Source organism: Capricornis sumatraensis, chromosome 15 (assembly GCF_032405125.1).
Source record: "Capricornis sumatraensis isolate serow.1 chromosome 15, serow.2, whole genome shotgun sequence".
Classification (NCBI taxonomy): domain Eukaryota; kingdom Metazoa; phylum Chordata; class Mammalia; order Artiodactyla; family Bovidae; genus Capricornis; species Capricornis sumatraensis.
The window spans coordinates 36,326,529-36,346,872 of NC_091083.1; the positions used below are offsets into that span (position 1 = coordinate 36,326,529).

Below are 20,344 nucleotides of genomic sequence, written 5' to 3' on the forward strand. Positions count from 1 at the left end.
TGGTCATAATGTGCAGATGAAACTAGCAAGGCCGTCAGAAAGGGCCTCATACAACTGCACAGTTGTGGGTTTGAAGGCGGTGGGAACTTAGGAGGAACTGTTGAAGAAAGGAAAAGATACGAGACAGATTTTGGTATCAAGCTTCTTACATTTTACTTACGTTATACATTATTATCAAACTAGTTTAATTTTGCAAAATAATTGAACAACATTTGACAGTATAGTATAAAGCAATGGTTCTTGCCTTTTTTTTTTTTTTTTTTTTTTTTCAAATCCTGACAAATTTTGAAAGGGAAATTTTCCTTGAAAGGAAAACTTCCCATTTCTCTCACTCTGACAATGATTCTCATGAGGCAACAAACCTCGGCAGGAATGAGCTCACTGAGTGACAGCTGTTACCCTTATTGGCAGTGGCTAACACTTCAGCTTTAAATACCACCCCTGAGCTGTCAGTGAAGCGGTTCAATAATTTACAAAATAGGACTTAAGCATTCTAGAAACAATCTTACTTAAAAACCTTATCCTTCTATTGTGGTATCAAATCCCATGAAATTGCTGATATTTTATCATTTTTGAGCTACAGAATTTTTGTTCAGTTCAACCCAGCACATTTAACAATCTCTTTCTGTTTTTACTAGTGGGCTTCTAGCTTGCTTTGTGTGGGACGGGGTCACAGGTCACATCCAGTCTTTTATCACTTGTAGCAGTAAAGATGGTCTTCTTTCTTAAACTTTCAATGCATGAAGCTTAGATTGTGTTCAAGTCTGAAAACAAAATCTGTTTAAAAATCTTCCCTGTTGCCCTAGAGATAGCCCAGATATCAGTGAGAGGTTTCTGTCCGCGTTTCCACGCAGTAAATGATCGCGTGTGATTTCTTCTGTCAGCTTTTAGTTTGGATGCTGAGCAGCCCGATTATGATTTGGATTCTGAAGATGAAGTATTTGTGAATAAACTGAAGAAGAAAATGGACATCTGCCCATTGCAGTTTGAGGAGATGATTGACCGTCTAGAAAAAGGCAGTGGTCAGCAGGTACAGCTTCACTGTATATGTAATGAACGTGTGTATATAGTATATATATGTAAGTATCTCTTTGTGTGAAAACAGTGTAAAGTTAGAAAGAGGGCAAGTGAGCAGGCTCTGGACAAGCTTGAATTCATATCTCTGTCCATTTCTACCCTATATAACCTTCAGCAGAAGGTTTAAATTTCTATGTGTGTCTGTTTCCCAATGTGTAAAATAGAGATGACAAACATTACAAGATTGTTGTGAAAATTAAATACAATAATTTACATAAAGCACCTAGCTCCTTATCTGACATGTACAAGGTACTCAGCATATTTGCTATTAATACTGTTACTCTGGTTATTGTCATTTAAATTAGAAGTACTTTTGAACCTTTTCTTTGTATTATATAAAAATGACATAATGATTTTACATTTAGCCAGTCAGTCTGCAGGAAGCCAAACTACTGCTAAAAGAAGACGATGAATTAATTAGAGAAGTTTATGAATACTGGATTAAAAAGAGAAAAAACTGTCGAGGTCCGTCTCTCATCCCATCAGTAAAACAAGAGAAGCGAGATGGTTCGAGCACAAACGATCCTTACGTGGCTTTTAGAAGACGAACTGAAAAAATGCAGACGCGGAAAGTAAGGAAACCTGGGGAGAGTTTTTTGTAATTTTTTTGATGTAAGAAAATATATTTATAGTTATAAATGCTTCAGCATCAGAAACCTGTTTTGTGTTTAGAAAGACTTTCTACATTTTATAATGAAAAATGTTAATTTTAAATGAATCTGCCTTTAAATTCATTACTGAGTTATTAGTGATATATTTTTTATGTTGTTTCATTAAAAACCATATTCAAAATTGATTTCCCGGTGATCCATGTTCCCTTTCAGTGTCTTTAAATTCTAATTTCACCTTTCAAATATATATATACATATGTCACCAGCTATACTCAGAAATGCTTACTGACATTAAACAAGCAAATTCATACTTGCAGAATCGCAAAAATGATGAAGCCTCTTATGAAAAAATGCTTAAGCTGCGTCGAGACCTAAGCCGGGCTGTTACTATTTTAGAGATGATAAAAAGAAGAGAAAAGAGTAAAAGAGAGCTATTGCACTTAACACTGGAAATTATGGAAAAGAGGTAAAGTATGTTTTAATAGCATGAGAAGCACAGCACCATTAGAATTTTGTGTAGAGGTCATTTATTTCCTAAGCAGTTTTCTGTAACTGCAGAAATACATTCTTTTAATAATAGTTAGAGACTGTTGAAATATGTGGTGTTGATGTACTTTGTGTAATTTTACATGCCTTCCTCTCTCTAGTTTCACTTTTAAAGTGACTGGATTCAGTAAAATTGTCATGCAGGATACTTCCATTTCAAAATCATTTTCTTTTAGACTTAACTTGAGTTAGTGCAGAGCTGTGAGGGAGAGAACATTTGTCACTTCTAAAGTTTTTATTTTTAAAGATACTGAATTTCTAAAGTTTTTTTTTAAAGATACTGAATTTTTTCTTAACACTTGCTGAGATTTTTTTAACAGAAAGGTATAAAACAGGGATGGGGGAAAGGCCCGTATTCTTAATACCTAGATAACCCTTCAGTGTGGCTTCCCTGGTGGCTCAGCAGTAAAGAATCCACCTGCAGTGCAGGAGACATGGGTTCGATCCCTGGGTTGGGAAGATCGCCTGAAGGAGGGCATGGCATTCTACTCCAGTATTGTTGCCTGAAAAATCCCATGGACAGAGGAGCCTGGCAGGCTACAGTTCATGGTGTTGCAAAAGAGTTGGACACGACTGAGCGACTAAATAGACACACACAATCCTTCAGCAGAAACATGGTGAAAACTTCAGGCTACACTCCCCTGTTTCCAGGTCCCTATTCCCAAAGGAAACCACTATTCAATTTCTTATGATTCATTTCAGAAAAATTAGTTTTATGGCACAGGCAACTCAAATTAACAGAAAGTTCCTCAGTACCATTTCAGGCATGAATTTCAGCATCTCCACCAAATCTGTCACCAAAATTGCTATGTTAAAATTAAATCCCCCTCTCCCCCACCATGGTTATCTATTAATGGTTGCATGATAAAGCCATAAGCCAAAAAGTAAAAGAAGCAATAGGAATTATGTAATCTTTACTTTTAATAAGCATTCATCAGGTAGTTTACCTGTAATCTTACCTTAAGTTTCATCAGGGTTTATAGTTAATAACTGTGTTAGTTATTAGTCATCATGATGAAAAGTGCTTATAAGAACTAACTCTGTAAACCTTTTCATAACATTTCAGGTATAATCTGGGTGACTACAGTGGGGAGATCATGTCTGAGGTCATGGCTCAGAGGCAGCCCGTGAAGCCCACGTACAGCATCCCCCTCGTCCCCATCGCCAACAGCAGTCAGTTCAAGCACCAGGAGGTGATGGACGTGAAGGAGTTTAAAGTTAATAAGGTGATCAGAATGCTTGTGGTTTTTATCATTAGAATCGGAGTAAAAAGCAGAAATCTGTTTATAAACCCTACCATGAAAGCCAGCTTTTGATTTAAGACTGGCCTATAGATATAGCAGTAGAAACTGCAAAGAGAGATACCTAATAGTTTCATTAACTTTTCTTTAAAAACCATAATGCCATAAACTTCATAAACCTTGATATAAATACTTAGCATGTTTACACAAACATGATACTCGCCATGATCTGTTTCTTCCTACCAAATACCAGTTTTGCCTCTGATCTTCCTTGCCTGTTGCCTCCACCTCAAATTCATCTCTCCTCACCTCTGCCCTCACCTGCCATGTGTATTTCTAATGTGCAACTGTATTCATCACTCTTGCCTATGTATTTTATCCCTGAGTTGTGTCCTGCTTTAGTGCTTTCATATCTTTATCCTCTCAAACTGCTCCCCATTTGCTTTCATTGTAGAGCTAGCAAGTCTTTACTACTCTTTATTTTTTTAATACCTCAGTACTATGGATTTGTTTTCACTGTGTTTACAGTTATCTGAAGTTTGCTTTGTGTATATGTTTTCATCATTACTTTCCCAGTATTGATTTGTTAATTCTTTAGGATGAAGACTAACTAAAAGTTCCTTTTAAAAAATTATCTCCTAGAATTTTTGTAGAAAGTTGAGAAAAATATATAGAAGCCAGCAGTAAATACTAATTGTAGTTAAAGGATTTCAGGAGAACTTCTCTTCTTTTACTTTAATTGAAACAAAGTATTTTATGATCCTGTTTAAGTTGTAGGAACATATTCATGTTTCCACAGAGAACAACCTCTAAGACTTTTACATTAGAAAATGACAAAACGTAAGAGTCTTGTATCTCCTATGAGTTCATGTTAGCAGTAAACTTTTTTTTAAAACTTCCCCCAAACTTTGAGTTTGTTGACCATGATTTCTGGTGTTTAATTCATGACTGTATTGCAGCAAGATAAGGCTGATCTTATCCGACCTAAACGTAAATATGAAAAGAAGCCCAAAGTCTTACCTTCGTCTGCTGCTGCTGCTCCTCAACAGGCCAGCCCCACCACGCTGCCGGTCTTTAACGCTAAAGACCTAAACCAGTATGACTTCCCCAGCTCGGACGAAGAGCCTCTCTCCCAGGTGAGTGCAAGGATTTTCTGTGAACGCAGATGAGGAACATAGGAAGGCACACAATCTAACGCGCTGCCTTTTATTTAAAGGTTCTGTCTGGCTCTTCAGAAGCTGAGGAAGAGAATGATCCCGATGGCCCTTTTGCTTTCCGAAGGAAGGCAGGCTGTCAGTACTACGCTGTAAGTGTGGATTGTCTTTGTAAATAACAAACAGTTTACCTTTAGTTGACAAAAAATAAATAACAGTTCGGATTTTTCTTTTTAAGCCTCACTTAGACCAAACTGGCAACTGGCCTTGGACTAGTCCTAGCGACGGAGGAATAGGGGATGTGCGATACCGATACTGCCTGACCACCCTGACCGTGCCCCAGCGGTGCATCGGATTTGCACGAAGACGGGTTGGGCGCGGTGGAAGGTGAGGCATCTCTGCTCCTAGCAGAGGGATGTCTTAGATGTGGGTAATGGAGGCAGGCTAAAGTTTAAAATGAGGTGATCCTTCCAAAGAGCTCATTTGTTCCCACCTCCTTTTCTTAACTGGTTTGTGTGTTTTTTTGACTAAGATACTTTGCCACTTTGTTACCTGTTACACAACAGTAGCTTTTAATGCATAACTAGTGGTTCCCTAATGGATCTGCTTTTCTTCTCAAAATTGAAAACCTCAGATATCTGTCCTCAGAGGTAGATGAAAGCAAGTGTATATCATGATTACATAAATTGTATGACATTTAAAAAATGTCGTGTCTGACCCTTTATGACCCCATGGACTATACCGGCCATGAAATTCTCCAGGCCAGAAAAACTGGAGTGGGTAACCTTTCCCTTCTATGGGGATCTTTCCAACCCAGGGATCAAACCCTGGTCTCCCACATTGCAGGCAGATTCTTTACCAGCTGAGCCACAAGGGAAGCCCAAGAATAGTGGAGTGGGTAGCCTATCCTTTCTCTAGCAGATCTTCCCAACCCAGGAATTAAACCAGGGTCTCCTGCATTGCAGGTGGATTCTTTACCAACTGAGCTATCAAGGAATCCCATATGACATTAAAGAAATTACCCAAAATTATTTTAGGCGTTCTGGGAGATACTGAGAAATAGGATTAAATAGGCTAAGAAATGTCGTATAACTAGTACACTGAGTTAACTCATCAGAGGAAAGGCTCCTGGCTTCATGTGGGACCTGATCTTGACCTCAGCTTGTCAGGACACCTGCCTTTGTCTAGACCTGATGGAGTCTTGATACTCTGGAGGTCTTTAGGTGAGAAGTTGTGTGGGGAAGGGAGGGATTGCCAAACACATGAAAGCGAAGGAAAAGAAAGACTCATGTATGGTATTAGTGAAAAAAAATTAAAAGGCAAAACAGATCAAGGTGCCTTCAGGAAGAAACCTAAGGGTATAATTTACAGTAAATTAATGACTTATACACGTTTCTTTCATTTTTGATCTTAATTGCAGTTGTTATCACTTCATGTCAGTTTAGAATTATACAGTTAAGACACATTTTATTGAGTGCTTTTTCAACCTCATCATTAGTAGTGAAAGTTCTCTATGTTGGCTATATTTTATTCTATACTAGCATTAGTGTTAGCATTTTAAGATGGATTCATTTATAAAGTTTATATAAATAAAGTAAAAATAAATCCTCTCGAGTGGTGACTTCAAATATTTTGTCTGTAAGAAATTTTAATAGTGTAATATATCCAAAGATCACATACTTTTATTGTTTTTATCCTACCTTAGTTAAGTCACTTGCTCAGTCACGTCTGACTCTTTGCGACCCCATGGACTGTAGCCCGCCAGGCTCCTCCATCCATGGGATTTTCCATGCAAGAATACTGGAGTGGGTTGCCATTTCCTTCTCCAGGGGATCTCCCCGAGCCAGGGATTGAACCCAGGTCTCCCACATTGCAGGCAGACGCTTTAACCTCTGAGCCACCAGGGAAGCTACCTACTCCATCAAAAAAAAACAAAAAAAACTTATTGCTTAAGGAACAGATACGTTAGCAATGCTTCATAAATGTGTTGGTGCTTTGTAATGGAAGTGAAAGATCAAATTCTCTTGTATGGTGACAGTAACATATGGTTAGAAGGCTTTCTGTTGTAAGGTGGACAGCATACTTTATTCTTCAAGGTGGAGTACTTTATTCTCTAATCGAACCATTAAAAAGTGCAAGAACCTTAACAGAAATTGAGAGTTTAGCCTACAGAGCCAAATACTGAAATGAGCAAATTTATAGCTTTTAAATATTTGGTATGAGATGGCTTTGGGGGACTTGGGGAGGCGAGAGAAAAAAACTCTTGTGTAATTTCTGAATAGCTGTTCTACATACATTTTCTGACTGGTTTTTATCAGGGTCTTACTGGACAGAGCGCTCTCAGACTACGACGGCGTGTTTCGCCATCTGGATCTGGACATGCTTTCCTCACCACAACATTCTCCAGTCAATCAGCCTGCCAATACCTCAGAAACAAATACCTCGGACAAATCTTTGTCTAAAGACCTCAGTCAGATACTCGTCAATATCAAATCATGTCGATGGCGGCATTTTAGGCCTCGGACACCATCCCTACATGAAAGTGACAATGACGAACTCTCCTGTCGAAAATTGTACAGGAGTACAAATCGAGCAGGCACAGCACAACCCGGGACCCAGACATGCGGTACCTCTACGCAGAGCAAAAGCAGCAGTGGGTCAGCACACTTCGGTACGTTCATTCGTTTTGTTGTGCGTTCCTGTAGAAGCCTCGGGTTCCTCCGTTTTGGGAATATGTGGTCTGTTATTCTTTCAGTGAAAAGTCCCCTTCTCTTAAAATAGTATTTTTTAAAAATCTAGGTTTAAGTATTTATTTGAATCCCGATTGTGCACGTGTCTTCATTTAAACATTTCTGCGGACCTAAGAATTTTAGTGCTATTTATAATGTTTGGCATTTGTTTCCTGCTGCACTTCATGAACCACCAGGATTCAGCTCTCTGTTTTCAAATAATATGGAAAGAAAATGGACCGTAAATTGATGGTGGATACTTTTCTGGGCTTTTACTAGACTGCTTTAAAGTAAGCCAGCAACTTGATAGATAGCCATGCTTTTTCTGCTGACATAGTAATTCAGAATAATTTATAAGAGGGCCACTAACTTTTCAAAGAACATCTAAGTTTAAGGATTATTCTAATAATTTGGAAACATTTCAGTTAATATGTACTTTAGCATTATGCCTACACTGTGAAATGGGTCTCATATAAATGCCATCTACTTAAAATATTCCCCAAATTTTAGTTTTCTATTTTAAAGCAAATGCCAATTGTTTGAGGCATGTAGATTATAGAAATTCACTGTTAAAGTTGTTACTGCAGATATTTATAAAGATAATTTAAATACAGATTTTGAAAGGGCTATAAAGATAATTTAATCTGTCCCCCTAATTATCTGGTAAGGCTACAGTTAAACCTAATAAATATGAAAATGTGCCTCATTACCTTCAGAAAAGTTTCCATAAATTAATATTCTTTGTGATTAGAAATAAAGTACTTCCATGAAAGGGAAGTCTTTCAGCTCATAAGAAATACAAACTCATTTCAGAAATCAAGTAGAAGATAATTAAATTATTCTGAGGCCTACCTAACAGATTACTTATAATCCCATTAATTTTGGAGTCTATATCATGAAGATTCAGTTTCTCTCTGCTTTTATAGTCTTAAAAGTCAAAAGGATTTTTCAGCATGAAGGTCTTATATGGTGTGAGTGTAGAGATTTTAATAGTATAAACTTATGTTTCCCTGATAAAGATTAAGTTGTTTAAAATTCTTTGGGACTAGATGTAGAAAACTGGCTTGTTAGACCAATTTCTTATCTTCTCCATTTCTTCAAGTTGTATAACTACCTTAAGGATCTTATATGATCTTTTTCACATAAATTGTTTTGCTATACTACTTAAGTGAGTGTTGATAGTGTAACACTTACTTGATTTATGTTTGCCAATGAATGTTAAAAGATGAACATGGAACAATAGTTTTACCGAAAATTTAGCTGAAAAAATCTTTAATAACTGTGTAATTTTCTTTTCTATTATTTCCTTCCCCCATATATGTAATCAGATTAAATGAGTGGGTTTATCATTTGTTTTCTCTTGCACTTAATTCTCAATTTTCCTGGAAATTTCCTAGGTCTTTCTGTATACTTACAGAATTGCTTTAGGGTAACACTTTATTCTTTCATGTTTGTGAATATTCCAGAAACCTAAAGCTTTTCGCTGTAAAGTATATAACAGGGAACTCATGTCATGTGTACCTCTAACTTCATTGAATTCCCCTGGAGGAAAGGAAAACTTGAGCAGCTCAGCTGTTACAGAGGATTCTAAGCACAGCTGAACTAGAAGCGAGAGCCACTCTGGGGATGAGGGGAGTGAGGCTATTACGGCTCCTTCTGCAGCGTCGGTGCTTGCATTGCTGCCTTACCCTCTGTTAAGATCTCATCTCGTTTGATGAAGTTTTTTAAAAAAGTTTTTTTTTTTTTCATTTATCATAGCCCCTAAATGCAAATGAAACTACTCTGTCTGGAATTCAGCCACAAAAACTCTGATCTAGTCTGATGCCAGAGGAAAATCTGGCTGTGTTGGACTTAACTGAAAGAAGGAGATGGACTCATAATGGTACTTGCTAAAGGAATTTTTTTTAGGCTTAATATTTACCACACTGACTTTAGACCTTAACCAGTCATTATGTGACATACGAGTCAGCTGATACACTTGCCTGCTATTTTAAGCCAAATACGTGGGTGTCAATTTAGCCACTTTTTATTATTCTATCGTTGTTTTAAATATTAATATGTGTGCTGTGATAGAGTAATGCCCTCTGGACTGATCATCCCTTTTCTGGATAATCCTCTAGAAGTGCCTCTTCTCACTTCCAAATAGGAAGCCTCATGATGGCACCTGAAGCCAGTCGTTGCCAGCACAGGGCGTGTGCCCTAGCGCAGGGTGTGTGCCCTAGCACAGAGCTTCCGTAGGCAAGTGTCAGAGTCTTTTGCTTGCTTCCCGGCTTTCACCACTTTGCATAGCTGTGCAGCCAGATGGGTCGTCAGGTGCTAGAGTGCTTGGTATTCTGAATACGGTACAGCAGAGTGGCACCATGTAAGAGCTTCTAGAACTAGATTTTAGTACTTAAGGATAAGTCATGTATTTTAAATAGTCTTTAGTAAAAAATGTGATTTGGACAATTTTCAAGAATATTTTTCTCATACTTTTATCTACAAGAATGTCTTTGAGGAATTCGCTGGCAGTCCAGTGATTAGGACTTCACACTGTCTCACTGCCGAGGCTCAGTCCCTGGCCAGAGCACTAAGATCCCACAAGTCGTGAGGTGCAGACAAAAAGGAAAAAATAAACAATCTTTGAAAACTTACTGTTGGTTGCATGACTGTTCATTTGCATGTGTTTGAAAGGATAACAGATTCAGAATTAATACCTTTTTTCATAATTAGGAAGGACTCTAATTCAGAAAGACTGAAAAAGAAAAGTGATTTTTAAACTACCATTATATATTCAAGATTTGAATTCCTGTTTCTCAGTGAAATTTTATCAGCATTTTAAGTCATTTTCCTAAACTTCGATATCTGCAGGGTAGATTTATTTTTGTAAGTCAATGGGAAATTTGTAGCTAGATTGATAGTTTCTAAGTCTCCTTATCTGTAGCTTACTCAGTAGCACAGTTTACTTCTATTTGTAGCATTAAAAACTTTTTTTTAGATTTCCATTGGAGTATAGTTGATTTACAATGTTGTGTTAGTTTCTGCGGTACAGCAAACTGAATGTTATACATATATAAATACATTTATCCACTCTTTTTTTAGATTCTTTCCTCATATAGGTCATTATGGAGTGTTGAGTAGAGTTTTCTGTGCTGTATAGTAGTAGGCCCTTATTAGTTGTCATAAAATTTTAATCTTATTGTAGGACAGTAACTAGATTTGAACACTGAATGTTTTCATTACTAGATTTTTTTAATTTGTAGGACCCTATCCTTATCTAAATATGTTTCAAAACTGCGAATTACTTGCTCAGCAGAGTCTGGGGTGGTCCCCATAGTAAAATACATTAATAGTCCTATGGTTGTGTAGTGAAGTGCGAGAATAGTCACACTCAGTGGCAGGTTTGACCACAAGGAATCTCGTGTTCAAGATGTTTGCAGCCAAATGAATTCAGATTTGGTTGTAGTTTGTTATCAAATGAATTACAACAAATTTTTGTTTTCAGATTGGGTATTTTAGATAACTGATAAGTGCTTGTGACCTCCATACTATCAATTCAGGCTTACTGATTAAGGGGTCATACTGTAATACTGTGTGGAGTCATTTCAGATATGTTTATTTCTTTAAAGTGACCTCTCTTTCTTGCAATAAAAAAATTTTCTGCTTTATACTGCTCAAAGAAATTTCTAATTGATGAGTATCTTTTAAAATAGACGTTTGGGTTTGTTTGTTTATAAAACATAGTGTATATTCTGATAACCTAGAATCTATCACCTCAGACTGAATTTTCAAATTTTGAAATTGTTTCCTTTTTGAAATTATCTGTCACTCTCCCCATACCTCCCCCAATTATTCCACTGATCTGCACCAGCTATAGGAATGTGACTTAAAGGCCAGCAGCCTGAACACCAGACTGTTCCAGGGCTGGTGTACCCGGCACATGATGGTTCCTTGCATAAGAAGTAGATTCATGAAGTTTTAGATTATTTCATCTAAATTCCTACCCTGAGAGAATTGTTAGAAGCTACCCAAACAGCAGTGGTTTCTGGGCTCTACAAGCATGAGGCACACTGTTGCTACATAAAACGCTGGATTTTTTTTTGTAAATGATATTAAATCTAAAACAAACTTTTGTCTATTTCTTTCTATATTTAAAATCTCATTGGTTTCAGGGTAGTTTAGCAGTTTCCACTACTAAAATCCTTGTGATCGCAAATGAAAGTTTCTTCATCTGTATTATGAGGTTATAGAGGAAATCACCAAGAAACTCTCCTGATCTAACATTCTTTGGTTCTGCGAAATGATTCAGATTCTAGGTTTAGTGATCAGTTCACCAGACCAGCTTGTCCCTCTTCATGTGAATTGTAAACTTGACTACCACACCATATCTAGAGGTAGACATACAACCTAAAACCTTTTGATAGAGATTTAGGGAAATGTGGTCATTTTGGTTTATTTCCACTTAGAATTTGGTTAGGCTTTGAATTATATGGCATTCAAGGTCATCTTAGTTTCCTGTGTAAGGAACAATGTGAAACCCAGTTCAGCTTTTATTTGCCCAAATTTATTACCTGACGTTTGTCCAAGCTTTCCTTACTCATCCATACAGCCTTTTGGATTGGAATTGTTATTTTTCAGAATAAATCTAAAACCCTTCAGCATGTTATGTCTTGAAAAGGACTTCAGTGATCACCTGATTTAGTACTTGTATATTTTAGATAAATATACTGAGGTCCAGAAGATTAAGTAATTTCCTTAGGTATACTCAGCTAATTATGATAGAGCTGAGAATGAAAGGAAAATCAGTATCTCTTGGCCCCTAGACCCATGTTTTTTACTACTATCACTTCTGGCGTATATGATACTGTGCATTTCTTCTAGAACATTTATCAGAAATGTCCAGGGAAATTTTTATAACTAGACTCTGGAGTATAGAGATATGTAAGAAATAGGCTAACATAGGGATCTAAAATCACAGTGAGTGTTAGTGATCTAAAGTGTTGGTTGCATTTTTTTAAATTTCTAGATCTGCATTAGAAAGTTAACAGTTGTTTAAAAAATGAAATTCACAAAACCCTCAGAGACTGAGGACTGAAATGTTGACTTAAATAGGGTAAAATATTTGGAACCTTTATTGAAATCGATTTATAACTTAATATTGCTAATTTTAAGTCACAAACACCAGCAAAGTTCTGCAAAAGAATATTTTCATTCATATAAATGGAGTTCTGAACACAGATCTATTCTAGTGAATGCTAAATTATTGTTTTTTAGGTATGTAATGATGTAACCTTCCAGTAATGGGGGTTTTTTTGTTGTTGTTGTTGTTTTTTCAAGTTTATTAAGCATCTCCTACCAGGAAATTCAAGATTTAGGCAACTCACTCAAGCTTAGGAAATTAAAGTAGATGATGCAAAAACATATTAGCAATACTTAAATTGTCTTTTTGGCATTAAGCAGTTTCTTTTATGAAATTTTTTTAAGCATAAAGATAAATATTATGTTAATTGTAATCTGTTTCAAGACAGCCTTATTTAAAAAAATTTTTTTTAAGTTCTGATTTAACTTATTTCTGTTATATGGAAATGGTCATTTTGACAGAAACTTGCTTTTATGAAACTATTTATAGATTATCCTTTTATCAATAAAAAATGTATTTATCAATAAAAAATAATTTTTCCTGCAGAGTTCAGAGCTGAGGATTACCAACATAGTAGGGAAAAAACAGGGCTTCCCTAGTGGCTCAGTTGTGAAGAATCCACCTGCCAATCAGGCGATAATGGGTTCAGTCTCTGGGCCGGGAAGATCCCCTGAAGAAGGAAATGGCAACCCATTCCAGTATTCTTGCCTGGGAAATCCTGTGGACACAGGAGCCTGGGGACACAGTCCATGGGGTCGCAAAAGAATCGAGCATGACTGACTAAATAACAAGAAGAATCTCATCACAGGACATATATCAACTAAACAGATGTGTAACACCAAAAATAGGAAAATAAATGGTAGAGTTTTTCCAACAAATGACTTTTTGCCTTTGTGACCCAAGAAATTAGTTCAGCTCAAGTATGAAAGTCTGTGTAAGTACTGCAACTTCAGAGGTTTTCTGAAATATTATGTCACAGTTTTCTGACTTGTTTAAAATATGGTAGAATTTCTACCTAACTTCTAGCTAAGTATTTTCTAGTTGTCCTAGGCAGAAACTCTGCCCCAGAAGATAAAGATTCTCATGAGTTATAAGTGAAAATTGCAAAACTTGATGATGTAATATTCTAAATAAATTATCAAAACATCTTTAAAGATGACAAATTAGTTGACAGTATTTTGAAGACATTAAACCTTAGATTGAGGGAATATGCATGGTTTATAGATTCCCTAGTGACTGAGGATGCATGCTAACCCTTTTTTTTCTGTTCTGAAATAATTCTTACCCAAACACCACAGGCTTCTTAAAGAAGCCTTAAAGTCAGATGTTGTGATTGTATGTACGTTTTTTTCTTTTTTTTTTTTTAATTGGCAAAAAAAAAAAAGAAAAAGGTTTTCCTTTTTAAAAATTGCACACACTTTTTGGGGGGGGTAATAAATGAACATTTTTTTTGTTTGTTTTTTTTAGAACTGAGCTCTCCATAGACAAACATAAGTAGCATAACACAGTGTCTTTCCTCAGACATCATTCTGTACAGTAAGCCAACCTAAACAACTCCGTTCTTATTGACTGGATTTTTTCCAGGTGGGTTAATTGGGTGGGGAAAATTAATTAACCTTTGGAGCCTCTTTTCTTCCTGTTAAACTTAAAGGATGGGTTCTTTTTTTTTAAAAAAAAAAAAAGGTAATAAACCAACAACCTTATATTTCATATGGAGGAAATATTTGTAATGACTAAAATTCAGAACTATGTAGAACAGCTAGTATTTCTGCACAGAACTGCTGGAGATCATCTGAATGGATTAGGACAGTAGTATGAATAAATAAAGACACCAGATGGTAATTACTGTACCTCTTCTTAAGCTCAGTTGCAAAGCTGAATTTCCAACATGCGGTTGAAAAAAGCTGGTATTACCTTTTACACTGTCTAGCACAAGTGTCACAGCTTACCAAAAAAATAATGGTTTCAAAGCTTGGGAAGTGAGCACTTCTCTTTGGTATGTGCAACTCAAAGTTTCACTTTATTTCTCTTTAAACTCAAGCCACTCTTGTCAAGCGTGGTTATAAAAATGCTGAAATTCTCATTCAGAAGTGATCTTTAACAGGATGCTCAAATGCTTTCATTTTGCGCAAATTTTTTTAAATGCTCAAATTTGTTTTCGTATATTGTAAGTTGCATGTGATAGCTGTGCGTTTCTATAAAGTGTTCTCTCGTTTTATGTTCAGCATTTACAGCCGAACAATACCAGCAACATCAACAGCAGCTGGCACTCATGCAGAAACAGCAGCTTGCACAAATTCAGCAACAGCAAGCAAGTAGTAATTCTTCCACCACCATGCCACAGGTGAGGGATTTGTCTGTCTTATGATTATCCCTCATGTTTCCCACCAGAGTTCATCTCTAATTACCAACTGTTGTCATAGAACCTTGCACCTAACCAGCAGAAAAGTGGCTTTCGCCTGAATCTACATCATAGCCACTCTATACAGGGTTTAGAAAGAACATTACAGGTGAGTATAGAAGCTGTCACCCTCTGCTTCCTATTGTAAAAAAGTAAAACCTAAAAGCGCAAATGAGATGGAGACCCTGTCTTCAAGCCTGATCTTGTAGTCTGTGAATGTACCTCGTTAACTTACAGCCCCACCCAGCTCATTATCTGGAGAACTTTTAATTCTTCTTAAAATGTATTAAAAATTATGCTAAATAACTTCTTTTACTACTAAAAGAAACCACTTTTGAACCTAAAGCATGATAAATATTGGCCATTTAAGCACATTTATAGAACTTAACGGAAGGCTGAGATTTGTGTCTCTAGACATCTGAGAGGAAAATATCATTTAAAAAATTCAGGGGGCCTCTTAATCTCCAGGCTGAGTTAGGATGCGATTGATGTTTTGTTCCTCTGTTCTAAAGGGGTAGTTACCTTACTGTCCCTTGGCTGCCTTAGGTTGTGTATGTATGTGTGTAAGTTTGGTGAAGGGAGTTTTGCCTACTCAGTCATTCATTATATGAATTTATTCATGCATTGATTCATTGCAAATCACTGAAATGTTTTACTGGCATGTTTCTTGTTTAACACTTTGTGTTGGAGGTTTACCATTTCCACATTTTAAAGGTTTATTTTGGTAATTTCATATTATATATTGTCACATAAGATCAAAATCCATAATCCTTGGGACCTCCCTGACAGTCCAGTGGTTAAGACTCCACCTTCCAATGCAGGGAGTGTTGGTTCAATCCCTGGGAACTAAGGTCCAAAATCCGACGTACATAAAAAAAGAATTTATTTTTTAACGTTATAATCCTCGGGTTACAAGATGACCTGAACATTAATCAAATTTATGACTGTCAAGAAGAAATGAAGATATTTCAGTGGTTTGCCACTTTCGTTTGTATGCGGACTGATTTTGGCATATAGCTGTGTAGCTTAATAGTCGTTGGAAACTAAGTGGTGCTGATTAGCTCTGCTCTGTGTTTTCCTTTGTAGGGTTTTGTGTCCAAGACTTTGGATTCTGCTAGTGCTCAATTTGCTGCTTCTGCTTTGGTGACATCGGAACAACTGATGGGATTCAAGATGAAGGAGGATGTGGTGCTTGGAATTGGGGTGAACGGTGTCCTTCCAGCCTCAGGTAGGGAGAGAGACGTGTCAGCACGTGATTGTTTTTGTGACCTATGTCAGTGATAAACCAAAAGCAGAGTTGGAGTTGTTGAGCTGTGTCTTTCCTTTTCCCTAGGAGTATACAAGGGCTTACACCTCAGTAGTACTGCACCCACAGCACTTGTCCACACGAGTCCGTCGACGGCAGGGCCGGCTTTGCTGCAGCCTGCAAGCGTGACCCAGACTGCGGGTTCCCACAGTGCGCCGGGTCACCCGGCGACCGCTGCCAACTCCGCCACAACTCAGGTTCTGATTGGGAACAACATTCGATTGACTGTACCTTCATCAGTTGCCACTGTAAACTCTATCACCCCTATAAATGCACGACACATACCTAGGACTTTAAGTGCTGTCCCGTCGTCTGCCTTAAAGCTGGCTGCTGCAGCAAACTGTCAAGTTTCCAAGGTCCCGTCGTCATCCTCTGTGGATGCCGTCCCACGGTGAGTAGTTACCGAAGCTCGGAGTGTTGAAAATAAGAGATCTAGCTTAAGTTCTCTGGTACTGCTCTCTACTTATTTATTTGTGTTTTGTTTCTCCTTTCTGGTTTTCTGGGGGGTTTTTCGTTTGTTCTTGGCCATGCCTTGTGACTTGTGAGATCTTAGTTCCCCGACCAGGAATTGAACCTGAGTCACAGCAGTGAAAGCACACACTCATAACCACTGGACTGCCAGAGAATTCCCTGTGTTTTTTGCTCTTTTCCTTATATACGTTAAAAATGTATAGATGAGAATTCCTTATTTTTGTAAGAACTAAACAGGTAAATGTTGTAATTACATACTGCTGAGAATTTGAACTTAATGGCATATAGTGAACATAGCATCTATAATTGGGACATCATTTTCTTTGTATAATAAGAGCTTATAGTACTTTCACCTTTTATTCCACCTTTGGATAGAAGGAGTTCTCTGTAGAATGTTTCTTTTTCTCATAATTTCTTCCACAGCTTTTCAAGTGGACAGAACTGATAGAACCCACCATGGCTAGTCACTAAGCTGCTCTGAATACTGTAAGCAATGTAAAGGGTTACAGTATTCATGCCAGGCCAACTTTTAATCATCATTATTTTATACTGTGCCAACTTGTTTTCTTAGGTTTCAGTAGATGGTTTAGAATGTTTGCCCAGGTTCTATTCTGTTTTAAATATTAACAGTAATTAAAATCTTGCTGTCTACAAAGTACTTTGCTGAAAAAATAAGAGAAAGACAAGGAGTTTTCAGTTTAGTTAGAGGACAAGCATAAAAGTGTGAAAAGTTAAATAATAGAATTGTAGGTAATAGGTAAAAATTGCTCTGGTAGTGTCACAAAGCATTATATGCTTGTCATTAATTGTATAGATTGTGGCTATAATTTTAATATATATTTTTACACCCAGGGTATTATGGGAATGTTCTAGAAAATGAGATTTCATCTTGGTTGGGCAAAGAGGAAAAGGAGAAAGGGGGGGACATACAGATGTGACCGGAGGTTAACAGGTAACTAGTCTGTCTAGAGATTTGGAAAGGTTAGTGGTAGGAGGAGGCTGGACTTTGTCTTGAAGGCCAGGCTGATCCATAGACGTCCTCAGCTGGGAGTGGCCCCAGGCAGGGGGGCAAGCTTTGTAGCAGCAGACTATAGCTATTAGTTTCTGACCCAAGCATCCTTTCTCCTTTTGAACTTTTAAGTGTGTGCTCAGTTGCCTCAGTCATGTCTGCCTCTTTGCAGCCCCATGGACAGTAGCCCGCCAGCTCCTCTGTCTGTGGGATTTCCCAGACAAGAATACTAGAGAGGGTTGTCATCCCCTTTTCCAGGGGATCTTTCCGACCCAGGGATCAAACCTGCATCTCCTGCATTGCAGGTGGATTCTTTACCACTGAACCACTGGTGATCCCCCTCAGCTTAAGAAGTGGTCGTCATCTGCTGGAGACTCATCCCATTTTCGTTAGTATTCTGGGTGTAGTTAAAGCTAGTCAGTAAATGATTGCTTTTACTTAAGAACAGTGGAAGGGCTGGAGCGGCTAAGACCCTGGTCTTCTGATTGCTCAGCTCCACGTGGAGAAAGAACCAGACTTGAAGGCCTGATGTAAATAACCCTCATTCACTTCGCTCCTCTTTAAAATTCTTAGCAAAAGCCTAATCAAGGAGGAAATTGAAACTCTAAAGTATGGCCATTCTGTATGTGTTTTCCCATCTAGCTTGCTTGGGTGCTGCTCCAGTCTTACTGGTAATGTAGTTGCTTACGGAATGTGCAGCACAAGCCTAACTTCTGGTCTTGTGTCCCTGATAATAAAGCATCAGGGTTTATAACCCTGTGCTTGCCGTCCTGTCCCAAGAGTCAGATTTCTTTCGGTTATTAAAAACATCTAGACCTTTCATTGGGAAGATCATCTCGATTGGTTAAGTTGACTGCAGAGAAGTAATCTATTGCCCTCTTTTTTTCAACAGGGAAAATCATGACTCAGAAAAGCCAGCACTAAACAACATAGCAGACAACACAGTGGCGATGGAGGTGACGTAGCTCCTCAGGAGCGGAGCCGCAGCCTGGGGACTTGACTAGGTGCTATGCATCGGGAGCGTTTCAAATGCAAGGGATGGTGGAATGCAGCACATGCGTTTCTGTGGCAGCTGTGGGGACTCGACAGCAGTGCTCATCTCTCATGCTTCAACTTTTCTTTTCTTACTGTTAATAGGAAAAAAAATCAACATCTGTAAATTAAGAATACAGCAATTATCTGTACAGTACTGCATATTTGTAATACCCTTGTACATACGTTACTTGAATACAGAAATGTTCATTTGTGATGCTTTGCACTTGGGGGCGGGGGGGGGGTGGGAGGGAAATACATTGCAACAAAGAGTGTGAGATGTGAGATTGTATCGAGATGAAGTGTCATCACATCATGTGCATGGTGCGGAACCTGCTGTTTTCTCTATTTATTGTGCCGTGTTTACAGGTTTTTGTACACTGTACCTTCATTGGTCCCTGTGCTGTAGTAAATGTGTTAGGTAGCCGTGGACTCCCTGGTATTTTGTAAATGGTATAACATAACTTGGTTCCCCTCTGGGTCCCTGAGTTTTCTGTGTATCATGTGAAGAAAAAAAAAAATGGTGACATACATACAGAATTTTACAAAAAAAAAAAAAAGGCATCAGTTTAAAAAAAAAAATGGGGAATGTACTGTTCAATGGGGATCTTCCTGGTCTACTCTCATTAGGACAAGTAACAAGCTAAAAATGAAGTCTCTTGAATCCTCCCCCTCCCCGCCTGCCCGCAGAGCTGCGGGGGTTCTGGTACTTAAAGCACTAATGTTATGTTGCTGCTCTGCACACGGCCCAGTAGTCCCATTTCCTTCCACACCAAAAAAGTGTTAAATCAAGTATGCAAACGGAGTCCTTACAACTGGAGTTTATGTTGTCTTGCCCTTTTTTTAGCACAAGAAGAAAAAAAAATGTACTTTTTTATTGTCGAATTGTTGAAAAGACTTCATTCTTTACTTGTTCTTACAAAAAAAAGGATATAAGGGAGAAGAATGCAGTAATTGCTGTACGTGTATCATCATTCCAGTTTCTAAAAACAGCCAGCCAGCTTTTTTCCTTTTAAGATTCTCCAGAAGGCTGCAAGGCCAGAACCACAAATATCGGGTGCCTTCCTTTGGAAATATTTGACCTCTCTTCTGTGAAGAGAATGGTACTTAACAGACTACTACTAGTGCTTTGTCAGTACCGAAGTCTGAATGCCCAGTCCAATGGCATACATTATCCTTAAGGTTTTTAATCCCACCTGGAAAAAATTGTGATAGAATTCTCACAAAATAAACCCAGGGCATTACATGTTGACAAACTAATGTGTAGTGGTCTTTGCTTTTATTTGCAACCCAAGAACTCTTGTGTGACTTTAAACCATTCAATAAAGGGATGGGGGGGGGGGGTGTTGTGGAAATGGGAGCAATGACTTAAGTTCACTTTTTCAAGTTATTTATTGAACGACTACTTACTGTGCTTGGGACTATTTTAGGTCCTACACTGGTGAAAAAATTACTGCCCTTGTGAAATTTATCTCACTGGGTGATAAAAGCAGAATGAATCAGTAAAATGTAAATTGTGTTACGGTGAGAATTAGGGAAAACAAAGCAGCGAAGGGGAGAAGCAGCAGTGCCAGGAGGAGGTGGAGGTTGTCGTTTCAAGTCAGGTGGGGAGGGAAGGGCTCACAGAGATGAAGGAGGGGCAGCAGAG

General features: G+C 37.9%; 1 protein-coding gene across 6 annotated transcripts in view; it reads left to right on the forward strand.

The window, feature by feature from the left end:
- EPC1 (enhancer of polycomb homolog 1) overlaps positions 1-19,926 on the forward strand; it is a 96,634-nt gene extending 76,708 nt beyond the window's left edge. For 3 of the 6 annotated variants that reach the window (XM_068986874.1, XM_068986873.1, XM_068986870.1), the window contains exons 3-15: positions 885-1,030; positions 1,443-1,649; positions 2,006-2,154; positions 3,301-3,460; positions 4,435-4,611; positions 4,692-4,781; positions 4,868-5,016; positions 6,948-7,300; positions 14,703-14,821; positions 14,901-14,987; positions 15,965-16,106; positions 16,212-16,575; positions 18,557-19,926. In XM_068986874.1, the coding sequence (XP_068842975.1) occupies positions 885-1,030; positions 1,443-1,649; positions 2,006-2,154; positions 3,301-3,460; positions 4,435-4,611; positions 4,692-4,781; positions 4,868-5,016; positions 6,948-7,300; positions 14,703-14,821; positions 14,901-14,987; positions 15,965-16,106; positions 16,212-16,575; positions 18,557-18,629 (2,216 nt within the window). In that variant the 3' untranslated portion in view covers positions 18,630-19,926. The remainder of the gene's footprint in view (positions 1-884; positions 1,031-1,442; positions 1,650-2,005; positions 2,155-3,300; positions 3,461-4,434; positions 4,612-4,691; positions 4,782-4,867; positions 5,017-6,947; positions 7,301-14,702; positions 14,822-14,900; positions 14,988-15,964; positions 16,107-16,211; positions 16,576-18,556) is intronic. The other 3 variants (XM_068986871.1, XM_068986872.1, XM_068986875.1) reach the window with 3 other exon arrangements.
- The last annotated feature ends 418 nt before the right edge of the window (positions 19,927-20,344 follow it).